This window comes from Anas acuta, chromosome Z (assembly GCF_963932015.1).
Source record: "Anas acuta chromosome Z, bAnaAcu1.1, whole genome shotgun sequence".
Classification (NCBI taxonomy): domain Eukaryota; kingdom Metazoa; phylum Chordata; class Aves; order Anseriformes; family Anatidae; genus Anas; species Anas acuta.
In genome coordinates this window covers 23,153,834-23,168,752 of record NC_089017.1, presented here as the reverse complement: position 1 = coordinate 23,168,752, position 14,919 = coordinate 23,153,834, and the positions used below count along the sequence as shown (strand labels likewise).

The 14,919-nt window shown below is 37.3% G+C and overlaps 1 protein-coding gene across 3 annotated transcripts in view; it reads right to left on the bottom strand.

The window, feature by feature from the left end:
- The window catches only part of DOCK8 (dedicator of cytokinesis 8), a 94,962-nt gene that overhangs the window by 45,503 nt on the left and 34,540 nt on the right, over positions 1 to 14,919 (bottom strand). For all 3 annotated transcript variants that reach the window (XM_068666750.1, XM_068666752.1, XM_068666751.1), the window contains 5 exons: positions 14,610 to 14,703; positions 13,540 to 13,702; positions 3,173 to 3,290; positions 1,447 to 1,517; positions 638 to 776 (listed from right to left, as the gene is read on the bottom strand). In XM_068666750.1, coding sequence (XP_068522851.1) covers positions 638 to 776; positions 1,447 to 1,517; positions 3,173 to 3,290; positions 13,540 to 13,702; positions 14,610 to 14,703 — 585 coding nt within the window. The remainder of the gene's footprint in view (positions 1 to 637; positions 777 to 1,446; positions 1,518 to 3,172; positions 3,291 to 13,539; positions 13,703 to 14,609; positions 14,704 to 14,919) is intronic.

Here is a 14,919-nt window from a genome sequence, read left to right as displayed (position 1 = left end):
TATACTGCAGTATGCATTTCTTATGCTAAAACATGCTAGGTTCAACATGAAGATAAACCAAAGTGATAGAATTACGTTTTGGCTTCTGGATTTTTTGTGTTTTATATTTTGACAAAGGTAAAGGCCAGTTTTAAGATAAACTATGCATTATAAAACTTAATTAAAATATTATTTTAGTTGTTACCTCATGTATGAACATGTTAGATAACAGTAAATAACAGTAACTGCTTTTTATTTTTTTTTTCTAGTTAATAGAATCTAACTGAATTAGGTGCTATACTATAAAGCACTACTGTTGAAAATATTTAGGTGTATACCAAACTTCACTTGCTTTGTGTGAATTCATCAACTTCAAAGATGCTTACCAATGTAAAGTTACAGGACAAGAATGTAACATAGCACAAGTTGCATCTGTATTTTTAAAACCTGCAGACTTAATGAACATAATGAACAAATGAACATGCCTGTGTTATCTGTGAATTGACTATGAGGACCTTCTACAGGTTTTGATGTGTTACCACAACCAGAAAGGAAAGGTGTGACAAAAGTCTTGACAAGCAGAGTCTATGTGCATGGGATGCACACCATGCCCACTTACCCACCATACATGTACACATTTTTATTAAAGGAAACTTACTGAATACCCAACAATGGTTTCCACAGATGCTCCTTGCTTTGGCTGGCAGCTGATATGATAGAATGTGAACAATAGATGGTGTTTCTCTGTGAGCTTTGCTGGCAGTTTAATTTTAACTTCTTCATAAAAGTCAGGAGACCTGTTTAAAATAATAAAAAAAAAAAGACACGCACATCTCCAGAGTAAGTATGAGACTGGGCAGAAGGCGTGTTTGCCAGTAGGTTTCCAGATGTTTATAAGAAAAGTATAGATACTGAAGACAGCCTCTGAGAAAAGTTAAGCAAATGGGGTACACCCATCTCTGGACATACATATGAACTATCTACAGCTTTGAATCAGGGAAAGCATAGATGCAGAGTGTATCAGCTGGAATGTTTCAAGTTATCACCAATCTTCTTACTTTCAAAACCATTCAATCTTAATTTGGGATTTCAGCTGTTACTGTATAAAAACAAATCTTGAGTTCACATTCATAAGAGAAAGCCCCTTCAGCTCTTTTGGATCTGTGAATTCATCAAAGTGAATGTTATTACAGAGTTGAGCTGCTGCTTCCTGCTTTTATTCCTTAATCTTCAGACTACAAATATTTTTGACTAGCCTTTGACTACAGAGCTCCAAACAAAATAAGGCAATGGTCACTTACGCAAATGCATGTAGTAATCCAAATTAAATACTGACAAGTACTCATAAAATATAAAGTTTAAAATGAATTAGTACCATTATTCTTTGATTAACTGTGTAAGCTGAGAGTTATGTAAAGAATTCATGAATAATACATCTCACCTCATACAAATAATAAGAATGCTTACTTATTATGATACGTGATAGCTGTGTATATCTCCTGCACAAATTCTGGGCCTGAAGATTTCCCAAAAATTACCTGCATTAAGAGGAAAAGAAAGTAACAGCAGTCAGATCTAAAGTATTTAATAGTTATCATTCTGTATCAATTTTAAGACAGTATCTCAAAGCTGAAAATAACCCTTCAATTTGATCTTTGCATGTTGAAACAAATGTGTTATTACCTGGCATCTTCCCCACACAACAGTCAGTGTAAAACACCAGGAAGATGGGGCAAAGGCACTGACTATCTTATATTACATCGTCCAATCATGCACTATGAAAAGTTAGGAACTGCAGAAATGAAGTTGTGATAAGCCTCTTGAACATTACCACATTGCCTTTCATCAAATGTTAAAATGTTAAATTATCTTTTTTAAGTTTGTTTTTCAGTTGTATCTTGATCATTTAGGGTGAGGTTCACCTCACCTTAACCTTAGAGGTCCACAGCTCCTTTACGTTTAATGGTGTTTGATTCGCTTTTCTCATTTCAGCCTCTGGTAAGGTGCTGGAATCCAGCAACCTTAAAGGGAGACCAGGGAAATAAGATCAGACAAGGATATCTGTACAGCACAAACTCATATGCACTGAGGTGAAGCTCACACTCACAGTGCAGCGTGATGCAAGACAAACTGCCTCTGTCCTAAGTGTTCATCAAAACTTAATTAGTGACATGGGCAAAATTTAACAAAACCAACACTGCAGTATTGTGTGAAAGATAAGTGTTACACACATATGGCATAGCTCCAGAAGAAGAAATGTGGCTTGGGAAAATATTGTGCTGATGCTCAGATTTCAATTTCAGAGCTCATCTGGAGTAAGGCATGTACAACTGTAAAGTATGCACTGTGCCAGCATACTCATAAAGGCTGATCAGGTGTCAGTTCCTGCTCCAACATATTGCTGACTTAGGGTTCCTCAAAGTAATATTTCCGTTCACTATTTTTCCCTTTAGCATAACTAAAATCACAAAAGACGTTATCCCATGTCATTCTTAAATAGCCAATGACATGATCTGAAAGTTTCCCAAACATTTCAGTCTGAAGCTGATGCCTACAGGGCTAAAGTACTTCAAGCCTAACACCTGAAGCTTAGTAAAATTGAGGGCAGGATCCTATAGTGAGAAATGTTGGATGACCTGAATGCTGACAGCACTGCCTGCTCTGCTAGGAGTGCATTCATGTGCCATAACACACATGATGGTTCAGAAAAACCCTCTAACTAAGCCGCATGATTGTGCACCAATTCACATTCATGCAATGAAGACTCCAACTTCTGTGTAGCAGTGTTAACATCCTTTGTGTACACACAGTGCATATGGATGGGTTACACTGGAAGGCAGAATGCGTCATTCTTAAAAGGTTTCTGAGGCTCAGTTAATTTTACTGGCAAAGTTTCCAACATGGCATTGGTTTAATATATTGCCACTCTTTTGAAAATAAAGTAGGAAGAGTTAGATAAGAGGGAGAGATATGCCCATGCTCCACTCAAGAGACAGTTTTTTGCTGGCATGGGTCAGGACTGCAGCTCTGCTTCACGATGAAATGACAAGCTTCACAGTCTCTCTGATGTTTGCCTTCCTAAGACCCAACTAGAAACTGTGGCAACATAAAGTAAACAGTGAGTTGTCTCTTCAGTGGTTCCTTAGGAATGCACCTAAGCAAAAGGTTGCTGAAAATGCTCAGCTTTTATTACCGGCATTGCACAGGATGGGTCTTCACCGCACATAAACTGGATCTTGATAGTAATGTTTCTTGCAGAAGCTGGTCGGTTAGCAAAATTCAGCCTCTGAGGGTAAACATAGAGGAGATTTCTGAAAGAAAGAAGAATAAAATAGGCAAATGGCAAACTTTTCAAAATGAAGTACACAAACTAGCTTTTCACTTCTCTCTATTTTTTTCCCACTTCTCTTTCACTTCTTTTTTAATTTCTCTCCCTGTTCTTCAGTCTCACCTATATAGGGAAAGCTTTGCAGGAACAATTTTCCAAAAGTTTGCATGGAAAAGATAAGTTCCTTCTGTGACATAAAACATGTTGTGTTTAGGGACTCTGATTTCTAGATACAAATGAATGAATAACTTTGCTTGATGTAATAAAAAGTAGGAATCTCTCAAGAAAGCAGCTCCCTTCTCAGATACAAAGAATCAGATTTTGAAAGGGGAAAGGAATCACTCAGAGAATCACAAATAAAACCAACAATATACGTGCCTAGATTATAACACCTAAAGTGGCATGTGTTTCTAGATTATGCAAATTGAAAGGTAGTGTTGATAATGCTAAATAAATATAAACAAGAAATATAAACAAGAAATTTAACCTGTAATTCTAGAAACTGACTGGAAGTGAGTTTCAGAACTCATTTTTTAGTAAGAAATACAAACAATTCTTTAAAATACATCATACTTTAGCTTCTATACCCTGACCAATTACTAAACTTAAAACGCAACATTAATTTCTGTGGGCTATTTGGCAGCACAGATGGTCTTCTGAGTTCTAGACCCAAGAATTCCAACAGAAGAGTCAAAATGAAAGTCAAAATGAAAATACAAAGCTTTTTCTCCACTGAAGTCTCTGAGATTTCAGCTAGACCTGGACTGCACGCATTCTGGAATCAAGACTATGTCTATGTAATGTGTCATTCTCCCAATTTGGTATCGGATTCTCACTCTTTGTCCTTATAGTATAAGAAATAAGATGAATATTTGGTGGAAGCATGTTGGCTTCCAATGAGCAGTACTCATGGACTTTCACCCTCGTTTTGTGTCTGTGACAGTCAGAAACTACACACAAAGTTGCCCTGTCCTTAATCATTGTACCTGAGCTCCTTAGTGCTGTTGTCAGCTGAAATTGTGCGGAGTAGCTTTGGAAAACATTGTCATTAGATCAGATAGTCCATCTTCCTGTTGTTGTATTCCAGGACATGGAAAACTAATTTCCTTATTGAAACTCCTTACTGTCATGTGCCAGAAAGTGACAGTATTCTTCAGTTACAAGGTCCAAGCTACTTTGCCAACCAACACATGCTACATGAGCCACGGCATGTCGTAGCAAACAGACCAGTACATGACTTGCCTTTCCGTTTGCTCAGCATAGCACTCCTGCCTGCCACACTAATGCGCTTTCTTCCTTACCTTCTTACATGCACTTTCTGCTCTACCAAGTTCTTTCCAACATGACATTAGCAAAAGCTAAGTGAAAGTGAGAAATATATCAGTAACCTCCACTGAATTATGTCTGGGGAATGGCATACTAAATGAAGGATATTATCAACATTATGTCTGTCAGAGATGAAGAAATACATATCGGGGACGGTGCATAATCCAGTTGTTGCTTCATTAATCTGCAGCCCAGCAAAATATGTCACAAATCCATATAATATCCCTGAGCACTGGATTTTACATTTAGATGTGACTTGAGATGAAAGATATGGAAAATCACAAACAAACAGAGCTCTCTGCTGACTCTGCTGACAACCAAGGAAGCATTACTCCAGCATGTACTGTACTGAAGAGCTAAAGCTTATGCCATTTATGCTCAAGCAGTTTTAGGAACCTTGCTTACATGTGTATTAAACCCATCGGTGCTGAGGAAGAACAGAGGCAAACACTGATTCTGGGTACCCTGAAGAGATGAAAGTGATGGCTGACTCTGAAAGTAGGAAGCTGGGAAGATGATTGAACGAGGTTTCTTGGCACTGCAACAGGGACAGGCATGAACAGTAGATCCTTTGCTGATTAGTGCCTACAGTGCTCCTACCTGCCAGCATTAGTGCCCTCCAGAAACCTCAGAGCCTGGGCATTTCCACACAGAAGTTAGCATGCCCTTAAGGATACGGTGAGCTCCAGGAGCATCATGTCCCCCTTGAGGCTCTGTGCTGAGCTGAAGTATTCAAACAGCATGCCATAGCAATAGCTTTCAAATAGTGTAATTAAACTTCTCCTCTCAGTCCCTCAACAGAAAGAGCAGGGGTCTTTCTCCAACCATAGACAGAAGTGCATACAGAAAACAAAAGAGCCATCCACAAGTCCATAGGCATCTACAAAATCCATGGCAGAACACCCAACACCAACACCAGGGTCCTGAAGGATAACAGTGTTCTGGGGGAGGCACTGATTCAGACAGGTTCTCTGGGTCTGAGGCTGACCCAGCAAAGACTGTAAAGTAAAAGGCTGTTTCAGCACTGTAAAGCTAAGGGTCCACACAGCTTGACACAGGACTCAATGCAACAATTCTCATTTGGATTTGCTGACTTTTCTATACTTTCAGAAGACTTAGCAGTGATGATTTGATCACTTCCAATGGCCAAAGCAATGCAGACCAGTGTTCTGCCAAAATAAAATCTATGCATACTTTTCAAGACTGTGATCTGACAGAATTTTTGTCTGTAATAATTTGCTGTGTATTATACGTGTGATATAATGAAATGTTTCTTCTTGCTGTTACATAATATATAAGGTTTCAGCAAGTGCATCTCAACTTCTGTTATTAGAAATGTTCATTGATGACCGTACATAACAAATGCCAATATATTAACAAGTAGTCACTACTGATAAAAACTACAAATTGTATGTACGTGTACAGAGATCGATCAATCAGCATAGCTATATGCTACTTATTGTATTGGAAACAAAACCTGATACTCCCATTAGTTATAACTTTCAATCTTTCTTGAAAAATTTCTCTTGTTCTATTCTTTTTGGGGGAATCTTCAGAAAAAAACGGTTGAAACTGATAATGTAAATCACAAATACTGTACTAAAGTACTGACCTTACCAGCCCCTGAATAGAATAAATGGCATAATGACAGAACTTTAACATGTCATATCTCAAAGGTTGTATATATATCATATATTGTGTACCCTAGAACAATTTTCCTCTAGTTTGGACAATAGTTTGAATATTTTTTCTCATGTTGCCAAAATTATGATGTATTAAAGAGCCAGTGGTCAGACCACATTAAATTCTGATTGAGAGTGATTGTCAGTTTAATCTGTCCATTAGCATTGGTGTGTAAACCTTAATAAACATTCTAGTAATTTTTTAGTTAAAAAAATTGTTGCTAGAGGAGTGGAGTGGAAGGCTGATTCTTAACATCACACTCCTGTAGACTGAAATCACATTAAAATTATGAAAAGAAAATATATCTTCCTAAGTCTATATGTGATCTAGAGCTTAGAGTCAAGTCAGACAAAAATCTTAACAGCTTTCTCTCCAGGATCCAGTTATTCTATACACATTGTTAAACTGACTTTGTGTTACTTCAAAAATTAAATATTACAAAAAAGTAGTCAGTCACATAATGTGATTGCAAACCATGACCAAAGACACTTATTTAAGAGAGATGTGAATCATAAAAAACACCAAGTAAATAATGTTACCTATCATAATAATTTTCTAGTGTGCAAACGTAGAGAACTTTATCACCCACAATTGTCTACTTCTCATTTTCTTTTTCAGAAGTTAGTCTTAAAACAACTTTAAACTTTTCCAATATGAAAAGCAAAGAGATTATACCACCTTCTGAGGTCTCTACCCTCACCTTGCAGTCCTCTGCCATAACTAAATCCACTGCTGCACTGATAATAATCTCACTTCCTTAACTTCCCGATTAACAATGTTATTTAAGTGGATAAAGTGAGTGGATATCTACAAGGTATTGACTATTGCAATATGAAGACACTGTAATAACAAGATGGTAGGTCATACATAAGGCATGGCACTGTCACTTGACTGAAGTATGAAAAACTGAAAAAAGGAAGACAGCAACCATGACTTAGAGCTGTATTTTTACATTCATTCACCATCCCAGAATGTGCAATTCCTCTAGCTATGTAAACCTAGTTGAAGTTCTATCTCAAAATTATTTGTAGTGAGTGAATCCCTGGTAATCAAGGACATACTGGATTTTTACATGATAGTCAACCTATTCAAAATATGGTGGTATGGTTGAGAATTGTGATGGGAAAATTTTGGCTTTTAAAATTTCAGTTGGAAATTTAAAAAACTTAATGGTGGCCATAGGATTCAGCAGTAAACCTAGCACACAAGATTTATGCAGCTAGGAGCCAACAAGTGGAAGTTGGATTTGTCTAAACTGACGTGTTGATTGCATTCACCACCACCACCTCCCCACACTCCCCATATCCTGATCTGCAAGGCTAGAATTTATACTGAAAAGCTGCAATGCTCTTCAATGATCCCTCTTCTCTAAAGTGTATGCCTCAAGGTATCTAGCAAGCAAGAATAGAAATGCATTGAGAAAAATGATGTGGTCTCTGCAGGAAGCCCTGCAGAGCTAGGCTAAAGAAGTCACCTGTCTTACCAAATGGGAAGCCACCTACTACAACCACCACTAATCCAACACCTTAACAATTCTTGGGTGAAGTTCAAGCATGTTCATTTTGGTGGAAAGCAAACAAATGGTCTGAAGGAGAAGGCACAGTGTCCTGAGGTCACCAACAAGATCTACAGGCTTGGAAAGAAATTCTTTCAGTTCTAAGAGTCCTGGCTGAGAGCTCTTTACCATAGAAACAGATTCAGTCAGTATCTCTCAGGCTCGCACTACTAAACTAGGGTTAGTATCAGTGATCAGAGTAGCTTCATTATTTCTCTCCAACACCTTCACACAAGTATAAGCCATGGCCTGCTGAAGTGGAGCTGCAGCTAGACCAAAACAGTGAAGAGGATGCTTCCATTCAAAACCAGCTGGAAAGGTAGATGCCTCCTAGTAGTTGTTTCTTCTGTGTTTTCAGTAGTTGTTTCTTTTGTGTTTTCAGTATAACTTCTCTCTTGTGAGGATGGTGAGCATTTGGTGTTGCACTAACTGGTATCGATAATAATAAATGAGCAGTTCAATTTTTCTGGGAGTGCTTGACAGAGTGCTCTTATCTTAACATCCTAGAGTAGGAGCAATAGTCATACCTTTTACAAGACACAGAAGTGGGAAAAAAAAAATAGCCTCAATTTTGGGGAATCAAACCACAACAAATTCCCAGAACTGACTGAACATAATATACAAATGTTAGTGTAAACCTTCTGACGCTCCTGCATGATAGGCATCTCACTGTGGATGTGACCACGCAGTAGGAGAATATGAGATACAACCATTAAAACAAGGTTTTGCAGAAGTCAGTGACAGAATTGGAACTGAATTTAGGAAGAGCCATTCAGTCCCACATTTCTTATACTTAAGGATGCTGTTTGGACTGAGATACCTACATGTTAAATCCATGCAGTCTTTAATCCCTGGTAGGTCTCTGGAAGACTCAATTTTACTTGCAAAAGACACGAACACTTTTTTCTTTGGTCTACATTATAAATGATTTACATTTACTCTCTGTTAATTTCAAAGCTGACTTCAACAAGATTTTCTTGCTGATAGTACTCTTTTGTTTCCACACATCAGACTGAAGAAATAATACTGAAGCTGAAGAACAAAGGCATAAAGAATAAAACATCAGCTATGTTTGGAGGCAAACCACAACATTTATGTAAGATGTGACACTACATGGGAGATTTTAAATAGTATAAAAGTGCTATAAAAAGTAGTATAAAATAGAATGTGCAAACAGATACTATACTAATGATTTTCATACAGAGCAGCTATTTAAGACACCAAATTGTCAAGATTTGGTTAAATGTTATTGCATTTCAAATCATACTTGCTTAACAGCCAACTCAAAACTGTATTTATGAATCTAATTTATGCTGTTAAATTACAATTACCCAAAATGTTTTGAACAACCCCCAAAAACCCTTTAAGTAAAGTACTTGCTTCTTTTTTTCTTTTTCTTTTTTTTAATAATAAAACACTTTTCTTCTTTTCTTTAGAGGCTTTGCTTTTGTCTGGAAGTTTAGGCAAATACACATTTTATTCAGATTCTCTGCTCAGTGAATATGCAATGATTACCATGCCATGGTGGCATGTTTTTCTCTGTGCCAGTACTAATGTGGATTGTCATGAAAAACAAGCTGTCTATGGGAGTGGGGCATGTGCTCCCACAATCCTGTCTGTGAAATTTTTGTCTTGTTTTTGCTTTGTTATAAAGTATTTGACAAAGTCATTTTTACCTGAGTAATAAGCAGAGGAAATTTTATGAAACCTTCCATGGAAAGTCTTAACTTCCCTCTCCAAATCTCGTCAATCATAGACTCACAGAATCATTGAATCACTAAGATTGTAAAAGACCTCCAAGATCATCTGGTCCAACCATCCTACTATGACCATTATCACCCACTAAACCATGTCCCTAAGCAACATGTCCAACCTTTCCTTAATCGAATCCCAGGGATGGTGACTCCTCCACCTCCCTGGGCAACCTGTTCCAAGGCCTGACTACTCTTTCTGAGCAGAATTGTCTCTTCATTTCCAACCTGAACCTCCCCTGGCGCAACTTGAGGCCTTTCCCTCTAGTCATATCACTGGTTATCTGCCAGAAGAGGCCGACCCCCAGCTCCCCACACCTTCTTTTCAGTTGTGGAAAGCAATAAGGTCTGCCCTGAGCCTCCTCTTCTCCAGATTAAACAGCCCCAGTGTCTTCAGCTGCTCCTCACAGGACTTGTGTTCCAGGCCCTTCACCAGCTTCATAGCCCTTCTCTGGACACACTCCAGAGCCTCGATGTCCTTCTTGCAGTGAGGGGCCCAAGCTGAACACAGTACTCGAGAGGCAGCCTCACCAGACCAAGTATAGAGGGAAAATCATTTCCCTAGTCCTGCTGGCTACACTATTCCTGATATAAGCCAGGATGCTGTTGGCCTTCTTGGCCACCTGAGCACACTGCCAGCTCGTACTCAGCCAACTATCAACCAATATCCCCAGGTTCCGCTCTAGTAGTAATAGGGGAATCACAGAGCATCATTTACCTACAGCCTTTCCTCACTCAACACTACTTAAAGACAGGGGTGGAATGATTACCACTGAAAAGCCTCCAACTAACACTGCAGACTGCAGACTAGAGCAAATCTGAGCACACTGCCAAGTGGTGTGCAATTATATGAAATGAAACAGCAAAGAAAAACTTTTTTTCCCCCCCGTCCCCTTAAAAATCCTTTAAACACTAGGCACTTCCCCTACCAAAGTGCAGACTTTCCATGCCTGGTTAAGCTGAGTTACTGCCGAGGTGATGGGACTTAACCATCCCTCTTTCTCAGAACCAACACCTCACAGGGGCAGTAAGCATCACCATTTTCATTTATACTTCACAAGAAAATAAAATGATAAACAAACTTTAAATTATACGGATTTTCCTATTAAGAATAGAAAGAAAGGTATTGAAAGAAATAAATCTTTGAATGTTTTGACATTTTCAGGGAGCTATTTTTATTAAAGAATTGTAGGTACACAACAAAAAGAAGTGTTCAATTTCTCAATGCACAAAGAAAGTGGGCTGGCTGATCTCTCTGGCATAAATCAGAAATAGAATTACCTAAAATAATGGCCTTACACTGGTATAAAAACTAGCAAGAGCCAAGTTCAAAGAGTACTACAGAGGACTCTGTTTTTCCTACAATAGAGAAAAAAATATTACTAAAAAAGAAACAACAAAACAAACAAACCAGACTTTCCAACCCCCCCCCACCCCCCCCAGGTATCTTACACTGGAAAAAAAAGAAATAAATAAAAAAAGTAAACTAAGTCTCTGGATCTCTTTTAAACATTCAGGCAACAAACTGAAGGTAGATATTTCATTAGTATTGTCTGGACATGTGCAGAAGTATTATTATGTTAGTAAAATCTTACCAGACTGTATTTTTAAAAGCTTTCATTGATTTGTTATTTAAATAGATTTCTATATGTAACCCTCTCCTACATTCATGGCAACATGTTAATAGGAAACAGTTAATAACGTCATCCATTTTTCATTCTTTTAATACCTAAATCCATAGCATGGGTAAATAAAACTGGTTTGTAGACTTACAGTCAAAATTAGGAAGCATTAAACTGACTTCAGCACACCAGCAGGCTGTCACATTCAATTCAGTTATGACTATATGCTAGCACATTGTTTTATGAAGCTATGGTTCTATGATTCTATGGTTCTTGAGATAGAGGAAAAATAATAAAATAACATACAAAACTGGCTTTGTTCAAGTTAACTTCGCAGAGGGTAGCTTTGTCTCAACATCAGAACAATATTTACCATGGAGAGAACTAAACAAGGAGGCTTGGATGGTGGTTAATTTAAACAGATAATTGGCCTGTACTCCCTATCAACACTTATGCTCACCAGAAGGAGCACTGGTGTATATGGTGTAGGAAAAGCATCTCAGACACAGCTAGGTTATTCTAGCTTGTAGGAAAAGGAGGTGTTTTCAATGTTGCTGCACAAACCCAGGTGCTATTTCCTGGCCTCACCAAGTCTGCGTTTTGTAAGGTTTGCAAAGCTGCCTCATTTGAATTTCTGCGGAACTATTTCTGGAGTTCAGAATTATTAACTATTTCAGCAGCCTTTATTGGCAACACCCTTGTCTGACTCCAAACATGGTTGCACTCACAAAGCTGTCAGAACACAACCTAGCATTATGGCATTTTTTTTTACCTTTCCCCCAGTGTACTAAAAAAGCTGTCTCCAGGGTTAAATTGAGGTATTAACTGATTGAGTTTACAGTTCATGGCATAATACTATTTATGGCATGTCTGTTGTGTCATCACCATTGATTCATTAATCAAGTTAAAGATTACCTAAGGCAAATATACTAAATAGATCTTCTCTTTATTACTACTAGTTAGGCATAAAAGCATCAATTTTGTTGCCACAACTTCTACTTAAAGTGAAATCAAAACAGAGCTCAAAAAAAAAATCTGAACAGGCTATATGCATGCTGGGTGTGAACAACTGTTGAGCAACAGCGAGTTTCTTCTAATGTGGACGTGTTTATGCAACACAGATGCCTAACTACTGAAGATGTGTGGAGACACACCAACTTGCTTCTGGAGATCCACAAATTAATTTTTAACATGGTGACTGTGGTATTCAGGATGTCTAGCTGCAGAAATTTACCCTGGTGGGAATTAAAGAGAATGTTCTGTGTGGACTCAATTCCCTTTCTAGTTCAGGAACTCACAGTGGTTGCCAATGCTTTTTGTTTTCAAAAAGAAACCTTTATACACTACAGGGCTCAACACTAGAGCTAGAAAATGCTGCTCACTTTTAGGGACAGATAATGAAAAGGAAAGTTAAAGCTTCAGCCTATTTTTTTCATTCAAAAAAGTATTGTTACACAAGTTCATTTACATTTACATTTTCAATTGCGTAAGAACTACCGCTGCTTTTCTTCCATGTTTCCACTAACAAAACGGTCACATGAAAGTATTTTTTATCTTCAATACTGCAATAAACACCTTTTGAATTATTGTTAGTTAGCTATTTCCAGTATCACTACTTATTAGAATACTATGCTGCACAAACACATTGAAGCACATTCTTTTGATATCTGTTGCTTCTTGGAGACTCAGGTATGTCAGACCACTGAGAAAAGCTACTGAGTATTTTAGTCTCCTTGAAACAACCAGAACAGATTTAATGAAATAAATGACATAGAGTCCATGTTCAAAGTGAAAAAATACACAGAGCTACACATTACTTCCTTAGATGGCCAGATGATAAAAAAATTAACAGTAGTAATTATCAAGCACAAATATCTATGAAAACTATAAATATTAAAAATAATGGTAATAGAAATAAACACACAAAAGGAAAGATGATTATATATATTAAAACATATTTTATATGTATAAAATATGTCAAATATATATATGTGCGTATCAATTATATATACGTAATGTCTATGTCAATATATATACGTCCATTATATACATGTATATGTATGTCGAGTCAATGAAAGCTGTTAGGTTTTTGGACATTTTAGAAATACTTTGCATGGGACAAGGTAACTACGTAACTAAATAGAGTATCCAGCAGGTATCTGACTTTGTAATGGCTAACAATATCAAATCATCAGCATAACACATAGTTTTAAGCATTTAAAAAATATTTCTGAAAAAATAAATCACAATTATCTTTGCAAATGGATCTTAAGAATGAAAGAAAAATAATCTTACCTATAAATGGTATGGGGAACATACACTTCTCTAATTGGGAATTCCAAAATCTCTTTGTGAGGACGACTACGGTTTTCTGGAAATGGCTTCACTGGTAGTAATTCTGGTGTCAGGCAATAGCCAAGGTTTTCTGGAGCTGGGGAGATCTCCAGTTTAAGTGTTCCTTTAAAGAAATCATAATATTTCAGGAAAAAAAATACCAAAAATAACTAAAGCATAGAAGTAAGCAGAAGTAAGAACTGGATCTTTGGTTTGAGGCCTACATAACAATAAAAACATGCACGTAAAAGGATACACAGGGAGCTGAAAAAAGGTGCTGTCTAGCAGAGTTCTGTTCCTCTCCATGAAGATTCTGCTTTGATTAATATCTGCCAAAGCAGACACCACCCAATGGGAACAACATATTTGCTGTGGTCAGCAATTATATGATTACTACTGATAACATTGACACAAAAATTAACTAGGCCTTCAATTTAAATTTTGGTAAGTGAACACTTTTGGGGGAACACAGACTTGGCATTTCTCTCTGTCAGCTAAAAAGGCAAAATAAGCTTTGCTCTCAGTTCGTGTTTTCTTAGGTTGCTCTACAATCCGGAGGAGTTCAAGCCATAATTTATGTAAAAAGTAAAAATCAGCTGGTCAAGTGTTTCAATGTAGCTAAACTCTATCTTCACATCTCTACTTTGTTAGCTAACACTGACCCAAATACAAGATGAAATATGTACACATTTTAATCTCCTTCTGTAAAATATGACCCATTAAAAAACACTGCAGGGAAAGACTCCTTTGAAAGCACTGTCTTCAAACAGCTTGAATAATAATAAAAGGCATCCAGTAAATACACCTATAATTAGGGAGGAAAGCAAATCACTGGAGAGTATCAGGCTAAATATGAATCTTCATACCCACTCATGTGGACCCGAGGAACCCAGAGAGTTTCACAATAGTATATTATAGAGTTAAAAAAAAAAAAAGAAAAAAAAAATATTATATTTTGGGCTTGTAGTTGATAGAGCAATTTAGAGGAGAAAAGTACGTATATTCTATTCCATCCAAAATGAATTATATACCTGGTAAAGTCTTAATTCTTCTCTGCAAGGAAGATGATCTTTTGAAATCAGCCAAAAATTTGAACAGATCTTCATCACTAAGCCTGTCACCTTCCTACAGGAGAAAGACAAAAATCAGTATTCTTATACCAATACTCCATGACACTGAGAAAAATTTCTGAGTAAAACATAACCTTGAGGCATCCAAAGCAGGTGGGCCACTGCCAACTCCACAGCAATTATCCTCTGTACCCCCACTAAAATCACTGGGTAGTTTTTCCCAACACAGCTCACATGACACATATGAAATATGTCCTAGGCAATCAGAAAT